At 42.7% G+C, this 25,720-nt stretch overlaps 1 protein-coding gene across 6 annotated transcripts in view; it reads right to left on the minus strand.

The window, feature by feature from the left end:
- cntnap5b (contactin associated protein family member 5b) overlaps positions 1 to 25,720 on the minus strand; it is a 52,137-nt gene that overhangs the window by 1,975 nt on the left and 24,442 nt on the right. For 4 of the 6 annotated variants that reach the window (XM_017459003.3, XM_017459004.3, XM_017459008.2 and 1 more), the window contains 16 exons: positions 24,135 to 24,338; positions 21,379 to 21,563; positions 21,116 to 21,259; positions 19,555 to 19,843; positions 19,310 to 19,453; positions 18,090 to 18,261; positions 9,648 to 9,754; positions 9,212 to 9,331; positions 8,899 to 9,099; positions 8,531 to 8,687; positions 8,046 to 8,173; positions 7,538 to 7,708; positions 6,720 to 6,938; positions 5,686 to 5,925; positions 3,874 to 4,098; positions 3,135 to 3,268 (listed from right to left, as the gene is read on the minus strand). In XM_017459003.3, coding sequence (XP_017314492.2) covers positions 3,135 to 3,268; positions 3,874 to 4,098; positions 5,686 to 5,925; positions 6,720 to 6,938; positions 7,538 to 7,708; positions 8,046 to 8,173; positions 8,531 to 8,687; positions 8,899 to 9,099; positions 9,212 to 9,331; positions 9,648 to 9,754; positions 18,090 to 18,261; positions 19,310 to 19,453; positions 19,555 to 19,843; positions 21,116 to 21,259; positions 21,379 to 21,563; positions 24,135 to 24,338 — 2,840 coding nt within the window. The remainder of the gene's footprint in view (positions 1 to 3,134; positions 3,269 to 3,873; positions 4,099 to 5,685; positions 5,926 to 6,719; positions 6,939 to 7,537; positions 7,709 to 8,045; positions 8,174 to 8,530; positions 8,688 to 8,898; positions 9,100 to 9,211; positions 9,332 to 9,647; positions 9,755 to 18,089; positions 18,262 to 19,309; positions 19,454 to 19,554; positions 19,844 to 21,115; positions 21,260 to 21,378; positions 21,564 to 24,134; positions 24,339 to 25,720) is intronic. The other 2 variants (XM_017459006.3, XM_017459005.3) reach the window with 2 other exon arrangements.

Consider the following 25,720-nt stretch of genomic DNA (forward strand, 5'->3'; position numbering starts at 1 on the left):
GAGGAAGAGAAATTAGGAGGCGTTAATGAGCGTTAATAAGTGTGTATTAATAATAAGTGTTAATAAGCGTGTATTTCAATGAGCGCCACTAAGCGTGTATAACAATGAGCGTTACTAAGTGTGTAATATGAGTGTTAATGAGTGTGTGTTATATATAACGAGTGTTAATAAGTGTGTGTTATATATAATGAGTGTTAATAAGTGTGTATAATATATAACGAGTGTTAATAAGCGTGTGTTATATATAACGAGTGTTAATAAGCGTGTGTTATATATAACGAGTGTTAATAAGCGTGTGTTATATATAACGAGTGTTAATAAGCGTGTGTTATATATAACGAGTGTTAATAAGTGTGTATAATATATAACGAGTGTTAATAAGCGTGTGTTATATATAACGAGTGTTAATAAGCGTGTGTTATATATAACGAGTGTTAATAAGCGTGTGTTTTATATAACGAGTGTTAATAAGCGTGTTATATATAACGAGTGTTAATAAGCGTGTGTTATATATAACGAGTGTTAATAAGCGTGTGTTTTATATAACGAGTGTTAATAAGCGTGTGTTATATATAACGAGTGTTAATAAGCGTGTGTTATATATAACGAGTGTTAATAAGCGTGTGTTATATATAACGAGTGTTAATAAGCGTGTATAATATATAACGAGTGTTAATAAGCGTGTTATATATAACGAGTGTTAATAAGCGTGTGTTATATATAACGAGTGTTAATAAGCGTGTGTTTTATATAACGAGTGTTAATAAGCGTGTGTTATATATAACGAGTGTTAATAAGCGTGTGTTATATATAACGAGTGTTAATAAGCGTGTGTTATATATAACGAGTGTTAATAAGCGTGTATAATATATAACGAGTGTTAATAAGCGTGTTATATATAACGAGTGTTAATAAGCGTGTGTTATATATAACGAGTGTTAATAAGCGTGTTATATATAACGAGTGTTAATAAGCGTGTGTTTTATATAACGAGTGTTAATAAGCGTGTTATATATAACGAGTGTTAATAAGCGTGTGTTATATATAACGAGTGTTAATAAGCGTGTGTTATATATAACGAGTGTTAATAAGCGTGTTATATATAACGAGTGTTAATAAGCGTGTGTTATATATGAGTGTTAATAAGTGTGTTATATATAACGAGTGTTAATAAGCGTGTGTTATATATAACGAGTGTTAATAAGCGTGTGTTATATATAACGAGTGTTAATAAGCGTGTTATAAATAACGAGTGTTAATAAGCGTGTGTTATATATAGCGAGTGTTAATAAGCGTGTGTTATATATAACGAGTGTTAATAAGCGTGTGTTATATATAACGAGTGTTAATAAGCGTGTGTTATATATAACGAGTGTTAATAAGCGTGTGTTATATATAACGAGTGTTAATAAGCGTGTGTTATATATAACGAGTGTTAATAAGCGTGTGTTATATATAACGAGTGTTAATAAGCGTGTGTTATATATAACGAGTGTTAATAAGCGTGTGTTATATATAACGAGTGTTAATAAGCGTGTGTTATATATAACGAGTGTTAATAAGCGTGTGTTATATATAACGAGTGTTAATAAGCGTGTGTTTTATATAACGAGTGTTAATAAGCGTGTTATATATAACGAGTGTTAATAAGCGTGTTATATATAACGAGTGTTAATAAGCGTGTTATATATAACGAGTGTTAATAAGCGTGTGTTATATATAACGAGTGTTAATAAGCGTGTTATATATAACGAGTGTTAATAAGCGTGTGTTATATATAACGAGTGTTAATAAGCGTGTTATATATAACGAGTGTTAATAAGCGTGTGTTTTATATAACGAGTGTTAATAAGCGTGTTATATATAACGAGTGTTAATAAGCGTGTGTTATATATAACGAGTGTTAATAAGCGTGTGTTATATATAACGAGTGTTAATAAGCGTGTTATATATAACGAGTGTTAATAAGCGTGTGTTATATATGAGTGTTAATAAGTGTGTTATATATAACGAGTGTTAATAAGCGTGTGTTATATATAACGAGTGTTAATAAGCGTGTGTTATATATAACGAGTGTTAATAAGCGTGTGTTATATATAACGAGTGTTAATAAGCGTGTGTTATATATAACGAGTGTTAATAAGCGTGTGTTTTATATAACGAGTGTTAATAAGCGTGTTATATATAACGAGTGTTAATAAGCGTGTTATATATAACGAGTGTTAATAAGCGTGTTATATATAACGAGTGTTAATAAGCGTGTGTTATATATAACGAGTGTTAATAAGCGTGTTATATATAACGAGTGTTAATAAGCGTGTGTTATATATAACGAGTGTTAATAAGCGTGTTATATATAACGAGTGTTAATAAGCGTGTGTTTTATATAACGAGTGTTAATAAGCGTGTTATATATAACGAGTGTTAATAAGCGTGTGTTATATATAACGAGTGTTAATAAGCGTGTGTTATATATAACGAGTGTTAATAAGCGTGTTATATATAACGAGTGTTAATAAGCGTGTGTTATATATGAGTGTTAATAAGTGTGTTATATATAACGAGTGTTAATAAGCGTGTGTTATATATAACGAGTGTTAATAAGCGTGTGTTATATATAACGAGTGTTAATAAGCGTGTGTTATATATAACGAGTGTTAATAAGCGTGTGTTATATATAACGAGTGTTAATAAGCGTGTGTTTTATATAATGAGTGTTAATAAGCGTGTTATATATAACGAGTGTTAATAAGCGTGTTATATATAACGAGTGTTAATAAGCGTGTGTTTTATATAATGAGTGTTAATAAGCGTGTTATATATAACGAGTGTTAATAAGCGTGTTATATATAACGAGTGTTGATAAGCGTGTGTTATATATAACGAGTGTTAATAAGCGTGTGTTATATATAACGAGTGTTAATAAGCGTGTGTTATAAATAACGAGTGTTAATAAGCGTGTGTTTTATATAACGAGTGTTAATAAGCGTGTGTTTTATATAACGAGTGTTAATAAGCGTGTGTTTTATATAACGAGTGTTAATAAGCGTGTGTTTTATATAATGAGTGTTAATAAGTGTGTGTTATATATAATGAGTGTTAATAACAGCTGACAGGAAACGCAGTGTTGGTACCTGGACGTACATGTCCCCGCCCTCTCTGTGCAGTTGGACTCGGTGCAGTTGGCCGTTAGCGAGGTTGTACTCGGTGGCCGTGAACACGTCCGGCTCCATCTCCCGCTTCAGTTTATACCAAATCTGTAAACTCCCTGAGAGACGAGCGGGAAAACACACACCACCTCAGAGCGTCTTCCACTCAAATACAACTGCACTCTCTCTCGCTCTCTCTCTCTCTGACTCAGTTTTATTTTCACAAACACGACACTTCCTCTCTGTCTTCTCGCTAATTACTGAGGACCGGCTAACCTTTGCTAACGTTTGCTAATTCACTTTACACCACACACCAGACTGCAAACTCAAAAGTCTATAAAAACAAAGCAAAAAACAAAAACGCTCTAAAACCCACATAACCGACGTCAAATAAAGCTAATGTAAATCCAATGAAAATATTAAAAATAAACAAGTACAAACTGCAATAACAACAACTACACAATATAATGAATGTTTACTACAAAGAGAACTACTGAGCTAAATACAAAAAGAAAACGACAAGGAAATTTTGTAAACAAACAAACAGAAAATTAGACAAATACACAGCAAGAAAGAAAGAAAGAAAGAATATTTAACGATAACCTAAAATACAGAAATATAACCCAGGGTAACTAGCTACCTCACTAATAATAACAAATCTAAATGATAAATGTTTCTAGTTAGCATGTTAGCGTGTTGCTAGCTAGCACGATAGCACGCATACCGTTACGAGCCAGGATGATGGCCATGTACTGCTGCTGGTACGTGGTGACCGTCATCAACATGGCTGGCGATTTGGTCGTGAGGAAGCGGAAGGCGATGTTCTCCCGAGACCTGCTGCTCTGAGCGTAGATGGCCGACGACTGAACGCTGGTGTTGCGCGTCACCGAGAACGGCTCCTGGAACGTGTAGGTCACCGACGTGCCGCTCTCGAAGGACACAGAGACTTCTAGAGACCAAAGAAAAGAACATGGAGGTGTTGAAACGAACTCGAGAGATGTCTAATGAAGTAATTTGTGCGTACAAAGTGTACAAGTGTTACTTTGTAGCGGTTCTAAATTTTCGTGCATCATTTAATTGTTAACATTTGTACGTTTTTTTGCGAAATAAATAAACAACATAAATAAATAAAGTCTGAAGATTCACGAATATAAATGAGTGGAAGGGGGCGGAGCTAGCAGGTCTCGATTTAAATCATGTGTACTCCGTGCATGACCTTCTGTGTCTTGTTTGATGAACGTGGTTAAGTTGGGTTAAGTTCAGGATCAGGGGCGGGGTTTAGTGCTCGCGACTTTTCCCACAACTTCAGTTTACTTAAGCAAAATTGTCCACGGTGGCTAGAGTTTGTGAAGTGGTTCGGCTTTCCGCTCCGCTTTCCTCTCCTTCCTGCTATCAGCCTGCTAATGTTCCGAGACGGGGGAAAAAAAAAAAAATGAACAAAAACGCGTCAAATAAACCCGGAGAGACGGAAGTTTAAACGTATGCTAAATTATTCAGAGTCTGAGCCGAGTTGCTTCGCACATGGCCGGGTTTCTTCGCTCATTACATCTGGAAAAACTGTACAAAAAAAAACATTTAAATAAAAAGAAATTAAAATGAAAAAAAGCGCCGCACTCAGAAGGAAGAAAGGAAAGGAGAGGAGACGTAATTAGAGAGGTTTGACTGGCGTAGCGACCTGACATAGCACTGAATTTGCTCTGATGTGGTGCGACGGACAGCGAGACTCCGTCAGGACGAGCCGGGTCGCAACCTTCTGCAGGAAATTCTCACCGGCGATGCCAGATTATGGTAATAGACACCTCATTAAGGAGGAGAAGTGGCTGAGTGAGAGTGAGAGAGAGAGAGGGAGAGAGAGAAGGGGGGGAGGGGCAGTCATTTTCTCATCTTTTCACCTCTTGATCAGACTTTTACAGCCCACTCGATGTCTCCCGTCACACAGTTTGAGTTATAATTGTGAATAATCGTGGGATAAAAATACACACTGAGAGACATAAAAGAGACGCCAGAGACTGTTCTGCACGTAATCACAGATCTCACGGGCGCTTTTACACGCTTGCCGTCTTTATTATCTACTAAATCAGCGGCTTTCCCGCTTCGCGTCACGACGAGAGAAGAACTTCTTTGGCGGTTGCGGCGAAACTACGGATTAGTGGGGAGTTACATACAGTAAAGTGTAGTGTAGTAGCAGGGCGCCAATACTTTAATCGTACCACCCCAAAGTTTGATTATTATTTTCCCGTTCACCGCATGTTCCAAAGTGTTTTCATTCTTCTTACACCGCAGCAGTTTATTGAGTTAATTAGAGAATAACGTGCACTTTTTATCCGTTTATGGTTACCGAGGAACTTGCGCGTAACCTTCGGGACGAAGCAGGCGTACGAGGATTACGCTCTGCCCTGTGTAGTGAGCGTATATACAGTAACAGTGAAGCTATTTTGGGATTGGGAATGACTTTGCTGGGGATCTTGAATAAAGAAGGAGCGTCTTGGCGTTTTTATGAGGGTTATAAACCGTCAGCGGCGTGATGATGACGCACCGGTCTGACAGCGCGGTCCGCCGTACGCAGAGTGTGTGCAGTCGCACACGTATCCGCTGTTCCGCTCGATACACCGCCCTCGGTTGTGGCACAGTCGGTTCTGGCTGCTGCAGTGACCCGGACACCCCGCGCTCACCCCCGGGGTCATTTTGGCGCGTTCCTCCAGGTCAAGGCTCATCCCGTTTATAGTTAACGCTCTGATGCATCCCAGAAATCCCTTCTGCCTGGAGGCGGTTCCTCCTGCAGGGGCACGAGGGGTGGACGTGTGAATAATTCAAAATAAATTTAAAAAAAACCCTCTCACAGCCTCGGTCACACTGACACTGCAGTCTTTTACTGATTATATATATTATAGTCATTTTAGCAGGACAGTATAGTTACTACATAATTACTTACTAATGACCAGAAATGAAATAAATAATAAAATAATATAGTCCAATAATAAAACAATAAGGGTTTATATCACCAGAAGGAACCTCCCGAAATGTATTAAAAAGGTTTAGTCAGGAATTTGAAAAAAGTTGGACAAGTATGGCATATGATATATATCTTGGAGACTGGATTTAAATATAATATAATTCTAAACAAACAGTGTGAACGTGATCAAAACAATCCAGCGAAAACAAAAAGAAGGAAGAAAGATTTATTGCAGGTTTTATAATCAAGCAACGCCTGAAGACGAACATCTGGAAGAGTGATGTGTTTACCTGAGCATGGGCGTGGCCAGGGGGATACCTAATTAGGATTTTCAGTGGAGCGCTGCTTTAAATAAAAATAACTAGTCAAGAAAATATGTAAAACACTGTGAGTGATTTAACTAGAACATGACGCAAACAAAGAAGCAAGTTTTATGACATTTAAAGAGACTTTATAATAATTAGATTTAAAGGCATGGGCGTGGATGACTGGGAACTCTAGGTGCTATCGAGTGGCAAAAAACAGAGAGGGCGTGGCCTATGAAATGAAATGGGTGTGGTCAGGTGTCACCTTGATGAGAGTAACTCCAATATCTTGTATAAAAAGGCATGTCCTACCAATAAACAGCTGTCCGTTGAGCTGCAGGCGGGCGTGGCCATCGTGCGGCGCTTCCAGGAAGCGCAGGGGGAGCTGGTCCACCTGCAGCGACGCCTCCTTCACGTTCCGCTCGGCTCGGACGTGGTGCCACTGCTTATCGTTCAGAGGGACGTGAGACTTCACCGTCAGGACCAGTGGCCCGCTTCCGACATCGAACGAGAACGCCACCGTCGATGGCGCTGGGGAGGCGGGGCCAAAAGTCACAATCAAAGATAATCGGAAGAGACCAGGCGTATTATTCGTAGCTACAGTAATAAACATCTCACGTTAGCCGGAACATCCCGAGACCTTGGAACTGGAAGTATCGATCTGGCTACCTTCAAACTTGATATTTTTATGCTTTTAAACACCAGTTGTAATGTAAAACATGAAGAGAATATTCAGTAGCATGCAGATATCTCACTGTTGAACTCATTTTTGCAACAAAAAACCCCCCAAAACAATACCTTAGACAGAATCCCAATGTTCTGAAGTGACGAATGGAACGTAATGAACAATATGAATGGAGGAGAACGTTCTGGAAAATTGCACCATTCCGGGAGCACTCAGGATGTATCATTCCTTTCGTTCATGAACAAACTATCAGATAACTATCTAACATTAGCCACCGGTCGTGCACGATGTTATTAATGACACTCGCGGGAACGACCGCGCCGTCAAGAAGATGAAACATCCGCGTGTCGGATTATGAAACGGTAAAAAGATCTGAGATGGAGGATAAATCACCTTACAGGAAGACGCTATTAAACCTTTCCGCGTGTTTAAGAAAGTTCCTCACCGCTCAGCTCCAGCCGGATAAAGTCTCGGACTCCCAGATTCTCCAGGAAGACTCCAGAGGGCGCTGTGGTCTTGAAGTAAAAGGAGATATCGACGCTGAGCTCGGCGTGCAGCGTGGCGTAGTGCAGGGACGACGACTCCTGATAGAAGGACACGGCGTTCCACAGAAACCCTACGAATAAAAACGCCATGTAACGGACTTCAGTGTTAGCGCACAGCAGCATGTCCGCTACAGTCAGTAACACAGTTCTGGTAAATAAATCCAGTAAAATTCCGGAACATTCCGTCAGTGTATTTTTAACGGGAACGTTTATAGCTCTAAATATGTTATGAATTATACGTTCGAGCAAAACGAACACAAAAACGAAATGTTCATTCGCACTGAAGAAACAATCCGAGTCGAATTCCTTCTTGAAAAGTGTCAGGACTAAAAGAACTATTGTTACGAGAACAACTGACTGTAATTGTATTTGGTATTCGTTTGATTTTTAATGACGCGAGCGTCTTACTGTCTCCGTGGCACTGCAGTGAGCCGACTCGGTAAACGGCTTCTGAGCCGCTTCGGTTCGTGTCTCCCACCACCATCTCGGTGACGGGAAGATGCTCCTTATAGGACAGCAGTCCGGTATCGTTCTCCCTGGAAACAGCACACACGTAGAGTACCTTTTAGCGTTCAATGTCCGTTAAATGTTCATTAACAAAATGAAAGAACAGAGACTCGAAATAACGACCTAGAACATGACAAAATATTACCATCATTTGGTTATCATTTATTTTTGATGTCACAAGTGGTCCAAGTAGGCCGGATCTCTAACACTCCAGATAAAACGTGTCCCTTTCTGAACTCGGCACAAACGCAGCAGCTTTTCTACAATTATTTATTTATAGCAAAAACATGGAGGACTGTAACTGTGATCAACGTATTATTAGCTAGATGAAGTAACGTGACCTCAGACAGGATCTGTTATACAGACTGTAAGTGTACGTGTCGCACCAAGAGCTCCGGTCTGCATCGCAGTTGCAGAAGTGGTTCATATCGATGCAGTTTTCCGCCAAACTGCAGGAACACTGCTGAACCCCGGGCAGTAACCCGGCCCAGTACGTCCGCTTCTCTCCTGCTCTGTCCTTCCACCATGATAACGGAGTGCCATCTGGGGGAAAAGGGCACACTAAGTACTTCAATAATGGAAATGTTTCCATTTCCATATTCCTGTATCTAGTTCTGGACTAGCGTGGTTCTCCATGCGCCCTTTATTGTTGCCGGCTCTAGTTCCTACAGTTCCCATACGGTTCTCTTGCTCTCCCAGTTTATCGAATACCATTATTTAACCAGGAAGACTACTTAGATTATCGAACTCTTACCCCAGGTGTTGAAGAGGCGGGACTTCCTGCAGCGATACACCACTTCCTGTTGGCAGTGTTGCGCTCTGTGAAGCAGGGTTGTAAGCTGCTGCAGGGATGCACTGTAGTTCAGCTTCATGACATGCGGCTTCTGGAAACTCGAACCCTGAACACTCACCGGTTTTGAGTTGTTATGACCAATTACCATCCACACCTTCTCCTCTGGACACACACACACACACACACACACACACATGCAATACACACATACTCAAACCATCAAGGTTATATCTGGTGTGTGTTTATGTGTGTGTGTTTGTGTATATACACTCACCACTCATATTGCAGTACACGACAGTGTGTGTGAGCGGCCCGCTGCCGTCCGGGTCGATGGAGAAAAATCCGGAGGAGCTTCCTGCCAATCTGTGTGCCTCACATGACATTTCAAAGATGGCTGAAACAGGGAAAACACAGGAAGGATCTGATCACAGCTGTTTAATGTGGCGGATAGTGATTGGCAGTGGTGTTGCCCCTGGCAATTTCTAAACAGAAAAGAAAGTGAAATACTACGCTGACGGACGTCTGACTGTGGTGGTATGCCACAAAGCCATGACTGTTGTTTCCTGTACGTAATTTTACTCACTGTGTGTGTGTGTGACACAAACATCTGGGTTTGGAGAACATAAAGCTTCTAGAAACTCACCCATCCCATGTTGATCTTAGCCGGAATAGGGCATTAGCGTGTGTTAGTGTGTATTACTGTGACTCACAGTTGTGGCAGGTCGCTCCCGTGTATCCTGTACCAGAGCAGTCACAGCTGAAGGAGCTCCAAGATTGAGAACATTCACCACCATGCTCACAGTAATTGAGCAAACACCTGCAGCAAACACACATCAATCATCAATGCTGTGTGAAATTCAATACTCAGTATTACATAATGGAGAAGTTCTTGACATTTCACCTAAGGAGATCATCAGTTCACTCTTTCCATTGCTTCCAGGATCATCCAAAGGAGAGGTCAACATGACCCTGTGTTAGCTTTGCAATCTTGTGCAAGATCTTCATCTCCTATTGGTAAGTCTTATTAAATGGATTCTATAAACTCCTCCCATGCCCAAGCATTTGCTCCTGCAGCAGCTACTGCTTCAGGAATTTCTGCTCTCTTTTTGTGCATAACTCAGAAGCCCCCTTCTTTAATTTGACAGCTTCCTTCACCAGCATGTTTTAGAGTCAGAATATAGAGTTATGACAGGTACCATCAGACTTCCTGCTACAGGGAGTTTCTAAATTTGTCTCTTACTGCAGCTTCTGATAGATGCTCCCAAGCAAACCAAGAAGGTTCTCCTGGGTTTACCAGGAACATATGACCACTGCCCAGTGTGACAAATCCCATTCACCAAGTGGTGATCAGTTCACAGTTCTGTCTCTGTTTTTACCAAAATATAAAGCCTTAAGTCTGACTGCCCTGTGGCCCAAAGTACTCTGACCGGCCTGTGTCCCGAGGTACTCTTACCGGCCTGTGTCCCAAGGTACTCTGACCTGCCTGTGTCCCAAGGTACTCTGACCTGCCTGTGTCCCAAGGTACTCTGACCGGCCTGTGTCCCAAGGTACTCTGACCAGCCTGTGTCCCAAGGTACTCTGACCGCCCTGTGGCCCAAGGTACTCTTACCGGCCTATGGCCCAAGGTACTCTGACCGGCCTGCGTCCCAAGTTACTCTGACCGGCCTGCGTCCCAAGGTACTCTGACCGGCCTGCGTCCCAAGGTACTCTGACCGGCCTGCGTCCCAAGGTACTCTGACCGGCCTGCGTCCCAAGGTACTCTTACCGGCCTGCGTCCCAAGGTACTCTTACCGGCCTGCGTCCCAAGGTACTCTTACCGGCCTGCGTCCCAAGGTACTCTTACCACCCTGTGGCCCAAGGTACTCTTACTGGCCTATGGCCCAAGGTACTCTGACCGCCCTGCGGCCCAAGTTACTCTGACCGCCCTGCGGCCCAAGGTACTCTGACCGGCCTGCGTCCCAAGGTACTCTGACCGGCCTGCGTCCCAAGGTACTCTTACCGGCCTGTGTCCCAAGGTACTCTTACCACCCTGTGGCCCAAGGTACTCTTACCGGCCCGTGGCCCAAGGTACTCTGACCAACCTGCGGCCCAAGTTACTCTGACCGCCCTGTGGCCCAAGGTACTCTGACCGGCCTGTGTCCCAAGGTACTCTTACCGGCCTGTGGCCCAAGGTACTCTGACCGCCCTGTGGCCCAGTGGGAGGTACTGTCTTGTTCAACTGCACCCCCTTCTCCAAGAAGGATGAATACTCCAAACAGTTTTTCAGAGCATATAACAGTCGGACAGGTTCTTCCTGTCAGAGCTAACCATCTTGTCCATGAGGAAAACTACAGCTCCTGTGTGAACTCCAGAGTAGGCCAGCAACTACCCCAATCGAGATGTTTGGCACCGAATCCTGTACTATGGTTTAATGATAATGAGTCCTTATTGGTCACATATACAGTAGAGCACAGTGTAATTGTTTTCTTCGCATACCCCAGCCTGTCAGGAAGGTGGGGTCAGAGCGCAGGGTCAGCCAAGATATGGCACCCCTGGAGCAGAGAGGGTTAAGGGCCTTGCTCAAGTGTTCAACAGTGGCAGCTCAGTGGCAGTGCTGGGGCTTGAACCCCCGACCTTCCGAGCAATAACCCAGAGACTTAACCGTTAAGCCACCACTGCCTTTTTGTTTGATGAAAAATGTATAGTTCATGTCCAGTTCATACCCTTCAATCTCATATACTATCCAAGGCTCAAAGGATGTGATCCTAAATTAACAATCACTCACCCAAAACATTACCAGGAATCCCATACAGGGGAAATACTCCCACTGTGCCAACGAGATTTACCCCATCATCAATCAAGTCCATCTGCAACTGGCAAATGCGATCTTTTCACGTGTGGTCTTGATCACAAAGTATATTAAGATTATGATTATTATTATAGGAATGACATTCTTTTTCCTCCCCAAGATCCTTTGAATATTGCAAAAAGTTCCCCCTTGATGGATAAAGAAATACCTTTAAAGGAATAACATCCATTGAAAACTTATGCTTTACACACACACACAGACACACTCAGGGCAGTCGTCTGTGGGTATCTGAGTCCTCTGGGTGTTAGCCAGGATACCATCGATCCACCCGATCGAGCCAAAACACTCCAGGTGGGCAAGACAAAGAAGCAAGGCTAAGCTATGCTAAGCTAAGCCGAGTTAGCTCTTCATCAATAATTCACAGGAGGAAGTGGAAGGAAGTTCCATTTTGTAATCAATGGCCTTTGAAGGCGGTAGGTAATATATCCACTGGAGACAAAAATCTAAGTAGCTCGGGTTGCATGAATGATCCAAACATTCATTTATCATTCCAGCTTCATTAAATATTTAATATTTCCTTAAATAATCTTTCATACTGTATATTCTGCTTGCAAACAACAGACAGTTAGTCTAGTTGGTGGTTTAGAATATAAACACTAGTCTCTGTGTTAATATGTTTACTTTAAAGCTAGTTTGTGTGTTAGTGTGTTTATTATAACGCTAGTTTGTGTGTTAGCGTGTTTAATGCTAGTTTGTGTGTTAGTGCCTTTACTATAGCGCTAGTTTGTGTTAGCGTGTTTAATGCTAGTTTGTGTGTTAGTGCCTTTACTATAGCGCTAGTTTGTGTGTTAGCGTGTTTAATGCTAGTTTTTGTATTAGTGCGTTTACTATAACCCTAGTTTGTGTGTTAGCATCTTTACTATAATGCTAGTTTGTGTGTTAGCGTGTTTAATGCTATTATGTGTGTTAGTGTGTTTACCATAATGCTAGTTTGTGTGTTAGCGTGTTTAATGCTATTATGTGTGTTAATGTGTTTACTATAATGCTAGTTTGTGTGTTAGCGTGTTTAAAGCTAGTTTGTGTGTTAAGTGTAAGTTTGCGCTAGCATGTTTACTTTAAAGCTAGTTTGTGTGTTAGCGTGTTTAATGTTAGTTTGTGTTAGCGTATTTACTATTAAAGCTAGTTTGTGTGTTAGCGTGTTTAATGTTAGTTTGTGTTAGCGTATTTACTTTAAAGCTAGTTTGTGTTTTAGCTTGTTTACTTTAAAGCTAGTTTGTGTGTTAGCGTGTTTACTATGACGCTAGTTTGTGTGTTTACTTTAAAGCCAGTTTGTGTGTTAGCGTGTTTACTATAATGCTAGTTTGTGTGTTTACTTTAAAGCCAGTTTGTGTGTTAGCGTGTTTACTATAATGCTAGTTTGTATGTTAGCGTGATTACTATGATGCTAGTTAATGAGTAAATCTTTTACTAGCGTTTCTCAGGAACAGATTTATCTGAGTTTTGAGGCTGACAGTCAGGAGGGAGAGGAAAGACAAACAGAGAACCAGCTGGAATGAGAATGAAGCCGAGAGGAAGAGACAGAGGAAGAAAAATGGAGCAGAGAGATATAATTCAGGAGAGAGTGAGAGAGGAAACGGAGACTGAGAGTAAATTCTGTCAGTGTCGTCTCCGCGGGCCACTCTGGTGTACACCACTCGTTTATCACTCAGGTTAATTCTCTTCCTTGGCAGAGGGGCAAACCTCGGCTGGCACGGCGGCCATGTTGCCCTGTATGGGGCTCCTGCCCCTGTTTAGGGTGATGGATTGTTATTTTAGGATCAACTTTACTGAACCTCAGGGCATGTGTGCCTTTTTGACCTTGTCAAACAATATTTAAAATCCTTCTACTGCAGTGTTAGCTTCTGCTCCATTGTCTACTGCTGATGGTGAAATATTCCATAAAATGTCCGTCATCCTCACACCATCTCTGCCCTCATTTAAATATCTCTTTCAGAAATTCCAAACTAGCGCTATAGTAAACACACTAACACACGCACTAGCGTTATAGTAAACACGCTAACACACGCAGTAGCGTTATAGTAAACATGCTAACACACACACTAGCATTACAGTAAACACGCTAACACACACACTAGCGTTATAGTAAACGCGCTAACGCACATGCACTAGCGTTATAGTAAACACGCTAACACGTGCACTAGCGTTATAGTAAACACGCTAACACAGGCACTAGAGTTATAGTAAACATGCTAACACACACTCACTAGCGTTATAGTAAACACCCTAACACACGCACTAGCATTATAGTAAACACGCTAACATGTACACTAGTTGTATAGTAAACATGCTAACACACACTAGCGTTATAGTAAACCCGCTAATGCACATTAGCTGTATAGTAAACACGCTAACACACGCACAAGCGTTATAGTAAAGACACCAACACACACACTAGCGTTATAGTAAACACACCAACACACGCACTAGCATTATAGTAAACCAGCTAACACGTACACTAGCGTTACAGTAAACACGCTAACACACACACTAGCGTTACAGTAAACACGCTAACACACTAGCGTTATAGTAAACACGCTAACACGCGCACTAGCCTTATAGTAAACACGCTAACACACGCACAAGCGTTATAGTAAACACGCTAACACGCGCACAAGCGTTATAGTAAACATGCTAACACGCGCACAAGCGTTATAGTGAACACGTTAACATGCGCACTAGCGTTATAGTAAACACGCTAACACACACACTAGCGTTATAGTAAACACGCTAACACGCGCACTGGCCTTATAGTAAACACGCTAACACGCGCACTAGCGTTATAGTAAACACGCTAACACACAAACGAGTTATTGTAAACACGGGCACTAGCATTATAGTAAACACGCTAACACACGCACTAGCGTTACAGTAAACACGCTAACACGCGCACTAGCATTATAGTAAACAGGCTAACACACACACTAGCATTACAGTAAACACGCTAACACACACACTAGCGTTATAGTAAACACGCTAACACACGCACTAGCATTACAGTAAACACGCTAACATGCGCACTAGCATTATAGTAAACAGGCTAACACACACACTAGCATTACAGTAAACACGCTAACACACGCACTAGCGTTATAGTAAACACGCTAACACACGCACTAGCGTTACAGTAAACACACACACTAGCGTTACAGTAAACACGCTAACACACACTAGCGTTACAGTAAACACGCTAACACACACACTAGCGTTACAGTAAACATGATAACACACGCACTAAGGTTACAGTAAACACGTGCACTAGCGTTACAGTAAACACGCTAACACGCACACTAGCGTTATAGTAAACAGGCTAACACACGCGCTAGCATTTCTCTTACTCTATCTATCTTTCTGTTTTTATCTTTATCTCTCTGACTGTTTTTCTCTCTCTTTTCTTCTCTGTCTCTTAATCCGTCTGTCCATAATGGAGTGATTGTCTCCATCCTTTCAAATCAGTGTGCTGCTGTTTTCTGCATGAGGGAGTGTGCAATGAGACACACACACACACACACACACACACACACACACACACACACACACACGTAAGTAAGTACCACTTAGCGAGGTGCTATTTCTCTGAACAATGCCTGTAATCTCCACTCTCCCTGGCTAATCATCTACTCCACTCTCTCTGAGGTGTGAAGGCTATGGCCGCTGCTCTGAACTTCACACACTCTTCACACACACACACACACACACACACACACACACACACACACACACACTTGGCCATTTTGGCGTGTTTAGTATGCGTGAGTCGTGCTGCTAAGGTTACAAATCCTTCAGAATGACACAGCAGATTAGTCCTATTTACAGATTCATGACTGAAGAATTCCTGGATATCAGTGTTCATCTCATCATCACTTTTATTAACTGAAATCACAAACCTTCACGTCAAATAATACTAGTTCACGTGTAAATTGTTTAATATAACGGAAGTTCACTATTAAATTGTTTACCATAACGTTAGTTCACTATTAAATTGTTTACCACAACGCGAGTTCACTATTAAATTGTTTACCATAACATTAGTTCACTATTAAATTGTTTACCATAACGTTAGTTCACTATTAAATTTTTTACCACAACGTTAGTTCACTATTAAATTGTTTACCACAACGTTAGTTCACTATTAAATTGTTTACCATAACGTTAGTTCACTATTAAATTGTTTACCACAACGTTAGTTCACTATTAAATTGTTTACCATAACGCAAGTTCACTATTAAATTGTTTACCATAACATTAGTTCACTATTAAATTGTTTACCACAACGTTAGTTCACTATTAAATTGTTTACCACAACGTTAGCTCACTATTAAATTGTTTACCACAACGTGAGTTCACTATTAAATTGTTTACCACAACGTTAGTTCACTATTAAATTGTTTACCATAACGCAAGTTCACTATTAAATTGTTTACCACAACATTAGTTCACTATTAAATTGTTTACCACAACGTTAGTTCACTATTAAATTGTTTACCATAACATTAGTTCACTATTAAATTGTTTACCATAACATTAGTTCACTATTAAATTGTTTACCATAACATTAGTTCACTATTAAATTGTTTACCACAACGTTAGTTCACTATTAAATTGTTTACCATAACGCAAGTTCACTATTAAATTGTTTACCATAACATTAGTTCACTATTAAATTGTTTACCACAACGTTAGTTCACTATTAAATTGTTTACCACAACGTTAGCTCACTATTAAGTTGTTTACCACAACGTTAGTTCACTATTAAATTGTTTACCATAACGTTAGTTCACTATTAAATTGTTTACCATAACGTTAGTTCACTATTAAATTGTTTACCACAACGCGAGTTCACTATTAAGTTGTTTACCATAACGTTAGTTCACTATTAAATTGTTTACCATAACGTTAGTTCACTATTAAATTGTTTACCATAACGTTAGTTCACTATTAAGTTGTTTACCATAACGTTAGTTCACTATTAAGTTGTTTACCATAACGTTAGTTCACTATTAAATTGTTTACCATAACGTTAGTTCACTATTAAATTGTTTACCATAACGTTAGTTCACTATTAAATTGTTTACCATAACGTTAGTTCACTATTAAATTGTTTACCATAACGTTAGTTCACTATTAAGTTGTTTACCATAACGCGAGTTCACTATTAAATTGTTTACCATAACGTTAGTTCACTATTAAATTGTTTACCATAACGTTAGTTCACTATTAAATTGTTTACCACAACGCGAGTTCACTATTAAGTTGTTTACCATAACGCGGTTCACTATTAAATTGTTTACCACAACGTTAGTTCACTATTAAATTGTTTACCATAACATTAGTTCACTATTAAATTGTTTACCATAACATTAGTTCACTATTAAATTGTTTACCACAACGCGAGTTCACTATTAAGTTGTTTACCATAACGTTAGTTCACTATTAAATTGTTTACCATAACGTTAGTTCACTATTAAATTGTTTACCATAACGTTAGTTCACTATTAAATTGTTTACCATAACGTTAGTTCACTATTAAATTGTTTACCATAACGTTAGTTCACTATTAAATTGTTTACCATAACGTTAGTTCACTATTAAGTTGTTTACCATAACGCGAGTTCACTATTAAGTTGTTTACCATAACGCGAGTTCACTATTAAATTGTTTACCATAACGTTAGTTCACTATTAAATTGTTTACCATAACGTAAGTTCACTATTAAATTGTTTACCACAACGCGAGTTCACTATTAAGTTGTTTACCATAACGTTAGTTCACTATTAAGTTGTTTACCATAACGTTAGTTCACTATTAAATTGTTTACCATAACGTTAGTTCACTATTAAATTGTTTACCATAACGTTAGTTCACTATTAAATTGTTTACCATAACGTTAGTTCACTATTAAGTTGTTTACCATAACGCGGTTCACTATTAAATTGTTTACCACAACGTTAGTTCACTATTAAATTGTTTACCATAACGTGAGTTCACTATTAAATTGTTTACTACAACGTTAGTTCACTATTAAATTGTTTACCACGTTAGTTCACTATTAAATTGTTTACCATAACGTTAGTTCACTATTAAATTGTTTACCATAACGTTAGTTCACTATTAAGTTGTTTACCACAACGCGAGTTCACTATTAAATTGTTTACCATAACGTTAGTTCACTATTAAATTGTTTACCATAACGTTAGTTCACTATTAAATTGTTTACCATAAGGCGAGTTCATTATTAAATTATTTGCAATAAGGTTAGTTCACTTGTTAACTGTTTAAAGCCAAACACTGAAGAACGTTTCATTACCTGTCTTGTATGCCGCAGATGTCGATTTGGAGCCCACTGTAGTTACCCAGAAGGCCTTGCTGCACACGGTACAGGTCAAGTGGACGGTTGTTGAGGACGATGGAGCGCATGCAGCCCTGATAGGCCAGCGTGGGGTTCCGACAGCCCTGATTGGTTGCTGATGCTGGGCATCCTAAGGACAAACATGAAGTGAATAAACCTAAGTTAATGCCTAGTTGCTGTTTTCTTTCAAGCTTCAAAATGGAGACGTGACGTATTACATAACGTGAGACGGGCGGGGGCGGGGCTTCCAGGGCGTCAGTTAATAACAGAGATTGACATTATAAAGATGAATATTTATGTCATTCCTTTAATCGTATTATTAGCACGGTGCTGGACGTTCTGTAAACTCGTTTTTCAGTATGAGTGTGTGGATCGGGTCCTGATCGCGGCGGCCCGGATGCTGAGGTTTGGGTCAGACGCCGTGGTGTTGTAGTGATGCTTTCTCACAGCTATATCCCTAATTTCTCCATCTGGGGATTAATAAAGTATTATCTTATCTTATTTATCTCCAGCTCGGCCTCACCGTCACGCTCTGTAACTCGACGCCGCACAGTGCCACGTTTCATTTCCCCGTCGCTGCGCTGCAAAGCAGTGACAATGTAGAACGCCATCTGCTCTTCCACTGATTAAGCATTAAACACTATAAGCGATACACACACACACTGTCTCCAACACACACACTTTTACAGCTCTGTTCGCATGACATTAGCGTACACTCGTGGCTGTGTGACCCCTGCGTCCTTTTATTTCCACTCACGTAACGAAAAGGAACACGCACACAGGAGTTTAGCGGCTTCACGTGTCTGAGAGGAAGCGTGCGTTAGCTTTCACGCTAGCCCCCTGGTGATTGTAAAGACGGTAGAAAAAAAACCAGGTGTGCTAATCGCGCTCCGTAACGCTAGCCTATGAATGACTCTCCCTTAGAACCCAAGACACCTGCTCTGCTCGGTCATCAGAACAAACACTGATTTCACTTAGTCCTTCTTTTTTTTTGTTGTGATATTTGGAAACTTTTCATTTATTAAAAAAACAAACAAAAACAAAACATCTTCTTGTGCTAGCTAGCGAAGTCACGCTGGTAGCACATCTTCACTACTTCTTCTTCTTATGATGAAATATTTCACAGCAGTTTAGGTGCGCATTAGCGTTAGGATTAGCGTTAGCACACACGCCCTCACCTCCGATTAGCACAGTGTTCCCGGGGCGCGCGTGACGTCCGAGCATCATGCTGGACGGGGAATCATTGTCCACGGAGACAGAAGCCTGGTTTTCCTTCAGCGTTAGTGAGACCGAGTGCCAGAGTCCGTCGCTCAGACTGCGGCCTGCAGGAGGACACAGTTAGCGTGCTAATTATCACACTTGATTATACGTTAATTAAGTGTGCACTGTCTCTCTCACACACACAAACACACACACTGCTGACCGACGGTGATCTCGGAGCTCTGTAGCGCCGATCGGTGGTGTGTGAGCCTCAGCTGTGCGTCGCTCAGTAGCAGCACGAGTTTCTCCACGCCCTGCAGGCCGATCCACATCAGCATGGCGTCTCTGTTCCACGTACGGAACTGGAAACCCGCGCTCCACCCCGAAGTCTCACCGCTGTCCGTCTCCGTCATCGCCGATAAATCCGCCGGAGCCTGCAGGAAACTGCTGCTGGAGCTCAGGAACGTGGCTGAGACCGCCGGAGGCTCTGAGCAGGAAAAGGTCACGTTACCCTGTAACACACACACACACACGTCAGAGAAATTGTACATGACGTAAGAGTTACTGTACGTGATTTGCTATAGCTGGGTGCGAAAGTTTGTACACTCTTGGTATAAAATCAAGAAAATTTAAATATGTAACAATAACACACACACACACACACACAGTGTGAGTCAGGTGTCGCACATTTTCCTTATAGCGTACAATGTTTTAAGAGCTTAACGGTGAAACGCACTGTGAATCCGACTCGTGTGCAAAAGTTTGTACCCCCTCGGAACTTCAGAACTGCGTCCAAACTTTATTTCGTAAAACATTAGAGAGTAAAATTAACCGAGGCGTATTTTTCCTTTCATACGTTTAAAAGCGGACGGAAAAGAGGCGCAAACTTTAAGCTTTAAACCCTAATCATATATTTTAAAAAAATCAATCTGACGTGTGAGTTTGTATTAGATCGACGTGACAGACTACAATGAGAATGCTTGTGTGATATGTGCGTGTGTGTGTTTTTTTTTACCCGAATCATTCAACACAATTAAATATTTGATTCTTCTTCTTACGTCTCTACTTCTGTTCATTTCTGGTCTCGTTATATTTCCCCGACGGAACGATTCTAAAGACGTTCTGAGAAGAACGCTGGGGTTTACTCTATTTTATTTCATCTCTTTATTCGGGAGAATGAGTCAGCGTTTAGCAGACTTGGACTTAGAAATACACACAAAAGTGTAAGCAAGAGAAAGCCCAGACACCTGCGTACCCGTTATGTGTATGTGTAACTTAACGTGGATATGTGTTTTACAGAACGCCACCGGAAACCAAACTCTGATTCGTTCTCCTGAATAAAGATATTAAATAAAATGGAGTAAACCCCAGAGTTCTTCTCCGAATGTCTTTAGAATATTTCAGTCAGGAAATATTTCTGTATGACCTGTCGTCTCTCTCTCTCTCGGCTAAGGCACGATGCTTCTCTCTCTAATTGGAGTTTAAAACCCCCCCGAGAGAGCCGTCTAGTACTCACACCGAGAGAAAACGCTCGCTAATCCAGAGTTCTCACATCTCCGTCTCAGTAAAGTACGGCACGACACGCCGACGTCTGATCACCGACACGTCGGATTAAAAGCAGCTCTGATCAGACACACTGTAGCCTGATCAAACACCTTGAGAAATGGCCATTTTTAATGTTGAGGATTAATGGCTCTATAGCCACAAAGCTTATATATATATATATATATATATATATATATATATATATATATATTATTCCTGTGATAAATAATATCACTCACCACACTGTAGATCTGTGGTTTCTTGCGCTTGGCCAGGTCGATGATGTTCACCCCGTTGTAGTACAGGTTCTCCATACAACCGTGGAAGTTCTTGCGCAGGAACGTTCCCGGTTTTCCGGGCAGAGGAACGCCGCCGATGCTGAGCTTTGTGAAACCAAGAAGATACGAACAAAAACGAAAAAAAAAAAAACGTTCGGAGTGTTAGGGAAATTTTGCTAACATCTGAAACTTGAAAATCACAGGGATAAAAATCAGATGCTCACTTCGTAGTCGACCTCCAGCGAGTCCCCTATTCCTCCGGAGCGAAGGTGGCGCGTCATGCGGTCCACGGTGAAGTTGATCTGCTTGTTGAAGCGCTCGATCAGGACTGAGTGCCAGCGCTGGTCGTCCAGGAGACTTCCCAGAGAGATGGAGACGTGAGCACTACTGGGATGAGCTTTAGCATCGTCTACGGAGAGAGAGAGAGAGAGAGAGAGAGAGAGAGAGAGAGAGAGAGAGAGAGAGCGAGTGCGTATAAGAGAAGATATTAAAAAGAATGTACATACAGTGTGCTGCGTAAGTGTTGCATCTCGTACAGATTGGTCCCATCTGACTCCGAGTTACTCTTGGCCCCGTTGTAAAAGTGAATGCGCTGTTACTATAGTAACGATAACGTATTAGAATGAGCTCATTAACGCAAAGAAAAGCTGCTGTTATATAAAACTAATCAACACCTTCTGACCAATCAGAATGCAGAATTCAGGAGCGCTGTGGCGTAACCATATACCGTGACCTTTACTGTTAAAGTGTGATGGCTGAGTGTTAAGATTCAGTGGAGGGGAAGATTAGAAGGGAATAAGGAGAGAGAGAGAGACAGAGAGAGAGACAGAGAGAGAGAGACAGAGTGAGAAAAAGATGTATGATGAGCAGTTTGAAGAGCAGAAAAAAAAAGTGAGAAGAAGGGATATTTCACAGCTGCCTGCCTGAACAGAGATGAGATGAAGTGAGGAGAAGAACACAACCACAGTAGTGTTGGAGAGAGCAGGCGTGTGAGAGCAGGCGTGTGTTGGAGAGAGCGCGCGTGTGAGTATGTGAGAGCGAGTGTGTGTTGGAGAGAGCGGGCAAGTGAGAGCGGGAGTGTGTGAGAGCAGGAGTGTGTGAGAGCGGGAGTGTGTGTTGGAGAGAGTGGGCGTGTGAGAGCGGGAGTGTGTGAGAGCGAGTGTGTGTTGGAGAGAGCGTGCGTCTGAGCGCGAGTGTGTGAGAGCGAGTGTGTGTTGGAGAGAGCGGGCGTGTGAGAGCGAGTGTGTGAGAGCGAGTGTGTGTTGGAGAGAGCGGGCGTGTGAGAGCAGGCGTGTGAGAGCGAGTGTGTGTTGGAGAGAGCGGGTGTGTGAGAGCAGGCGTGTGAGAGCGAGCGTGGGTTGGAGAGAGCGGGCGAGTGAGAGCGCGAGTGTGTGAGAGCGAGTGTGTGTTGGAGAGAGCGGGCGTGTGAGAGCAGGCGTGTGAGAGCGAGCGTGGGTTGGAGAGAGCGGGCGAGTGAGAGCGCGAGTGTGTGAGAGCGAGTGTGTGTTGGAGAGAGCAGGCGTGTGAGAGCGCGAGTGTGTGAGAGCGAGTGTGTGTTGGAGAGAGCGGGCGTGTGAGAGCGCGAGTGTGTGTTGGAGAGAGCGGGCGTGTGTGAGAGCGAGTGTGTGTTGGAGAGAGCGGGCGTGTGAGAGCGCGAGTGTGTGTTGGAGAGAGCGGGCGTGTGAGAGCGCGAGTGTATGTTGGAGAGAGCGGGCGTGTGAGAGTGCGAGTGTGTGAGAGCGAGTGTGTGTTGGAGAGCGCGAGTGTGTGAGAGCGAGTGTGTGTTGGAGAGCGCGAGTGTGTGAGAGCGAGTGTGTGTTGGAGAGCGCGAGTGTGTGAGAGCGAGTGTGTGTTGGAGAGCGCGAGTGTGTGAGAGCGAGTGTGTGTTGGAGAGCGCGAGTGTGTGAGAGCGAGTGTGTGTTGGAGAGCGCGAGTGTGTGAGAGCGAGTGTGTGTTGGAGAGCGCGAGTGTGTGAGAGCGAGTGTGTGTTGGAGAGCGCGAGTGTGTGAGAGCGAGTGTGTGTTGGAGAGAGCAGGCGTGTGAGAGCAAGTGTGTGTTGGAGAGAACGGGCGTGTGAGAGCGCGAGTGTGTGAGAGCGAGTGTGTGTTGGAGAGAGCGCGAGTGTGAGAGCAGGCGTGTGAGAGTGAGAGTGTGTTGGAGAGAGCGGTCGTGTGAGCGCGTGAGTGTGTGAGAGCGACCGTGTGTTGGAGAGAGCGGGCGTGTGAGTGTGTGAGAGCGAGTGTGTGTTGGAGAGAGCAGGCGAGTGAGCGCGCGAGTGTGTGAGAGCGAGTGTGTGTTGGAGAGAGCGGGCGTGTGAGAGTGTGAGAGCGAGTGTGTGTTGGAGAGAGCGGGCGTGTGAGAGAGCGAGTGTGTGTTGGAGAGAGCGGGCGTGTGAGTGTGTGAGAGTGTGTTGGAGAGAGCGGGCGTGTGAGTGTGTGAGAGTGAGTGTGTGTTGGAGAGAGCGGGCGAGTGAGCGCGTGAGTGTGTGAGAGCGACCGTGTGTTGGAGAGAGCGGGCGTGTGAGAGCGCAAGTTTGTGAGAGCGAGTGTGTGTTGGAGAGAGCGGGCGTGTGAGAGCGCAAGTGTGTGAGAGCGAGCGTGTGTTGGAGAGAGCAGGCGTGTGAGAGCGAGCGTGTGTTGGAGAGAGCGGGCGTGTGAGAGCGCACGTGTGTTGGAGAGAGCGGGCGTGTGAGAGCGAGCGTGTGTTGGAGAGAGCGGGCGTGTGAGAGCGCGCGTGTGTTGGAGAGAGCGGGCGTGTGAGAGCGAGCGTGTGTTGGAGAGAGCGGGCGTGTGAGAGCGAGCGGGCGTGTGAGAGCGAGCGTGTGTTGGAGAGAGCGGGCGTGTGAGAGCGCGAGTGTGTGAGAGCGAGTGTGTGTTGGAGAGAGCGGGCGTGTGTTGGAGAGAGCGGGCGTGTCCGCCGGATCTGACACTAAACCGTGTAACTGATCGTCATCGTGTGAGTGTGAGCGCTCAGGACTCACCCAGGTTGATGTGTAAGGCCAGACGGCCGCGCTGAAGCTCCAGCGTGATGTAATCTCCTCTCTGACCCTCGCCGTGGACCAGCACGCCGTCCGATCTCACGCTCTTAAACTGCAGAGAGATCACGTCCTTCACCGTGCTCATGGACTTCTGATTGAAGCGGTACAGCAGAGCGCTCCTGCCGTCGAAATCCGCCAAGTCCGACTCTGAGGAACCACAAGACCACGGGGTTTACTCCTAAAACCCAGTTTCTATCTTCTTTACAAACATATACTGATAAAGCAGAGTCCAATCTGAGCACAGAGTTCACTACCGAGCAGAATAGAGTCAGAGCACAGAGCTGTTAAGGCAGAATCTGATCTAACACTAGGGCTATTGAATCAGAATCCAATCTAGGCATAAAGCTATTTGAGGAGCAGAATCTAATCCCAAACTCAAATCTCCTAAAGCAGAATCTAATCCAAACTCAAATCTCCTAAAGCAGAATCTAATCAAAACTCAAATCTCCTAAAGCAGAATCTAATCCAAACTCAAATCTCCTAAAGCAGAATCTAATCCCAAACTCAAAATGTCCTAAAGCAGAATCTAATACAAACTCAAATCTCCTAAAGCAGAATCTAATCCCAAACTCAAATCTCCTAAAGCAGAATCTAATCCAAACTCAAATCTCCTAAAGCAGAATCTAATCCAAACTCAAATCTCCTAAAGCAGAATCTAATCCCAAACTCAAATCTCCTAAAGCAGAATCTAATCCCAAACTCAAATCTCCTAAAGCAGAATGTAATCCAAGCATAAAGATGCTATAGGAGCAGAATCTAATCTAAGCATATCTAATAAAAATCTAATAATCTAAGCACAGAGGTATTAAAGGAGGGTTCACGCAGGGTTCGGGTCTGGACAGAACCCTCGGAGAACCGTAGAGAACCAGACAGCAGCACCGTGTCTGTCTGATTCAATTCTCATTCCTCTGAGAGAGAAAGAGGACGATCTGTCACTTTCTGTATTTCTCCAATATCCAGACCAAATCCAATCTGCACCTCCAGAGGACGGACACACACACACACACACACACACACACACACACACACACACACACACTGGCCTTGACAGACACACTGGAAATAGAAATCAGTCAGTGTGTGTCAGCGTCGGGTAAATATTCTCAGTGGCATAAATAGGAGTTTGTGCTGGGGTGACTTAGTATAAACATAAACACACACACACACACACACACACACACACACACACACACACACACACACACACACAGTTCCGAGATCTCTCAGTTTGCTTTCCTGTCTGGCTGGTTGGACGTGGGCGGAGCCTCACCGAGAGTAAGTGACCTCAGGTACAAATCAGATTTACACAAGCAGGTGACTGGTCGCTGGTGGGCGTGTCTACTGGGTTTTTCTGGTGGGCGTGGCCTTTCCAGAACCCGCAGTCACTATATAGTCACTATCTCTGCTACTATTAAGCTTCTACACGCTTAATGAGAGCTCATATAGGATAGGAGAAGATGAAACCACTAGACGTTAGAAGTTTAATAATAGGTGTAGTGTACACCTGTACACCTGCTCATGCGTGCAAT

Source organism: Ictalurus punctatus, chromosome 27, assembly GCF_001660625.3.
Source record: "Ictalurus punctatus breed USDA103 chromosome 27, Coco_2.0, whole genome shotgun sequence".
Lineage (NCBI taxonomy): Eukaryota > Metazoa > Chordata > Actinopteri > Siluriformes > Ictaluridae > Ictalurus > Ictalurus punctatus.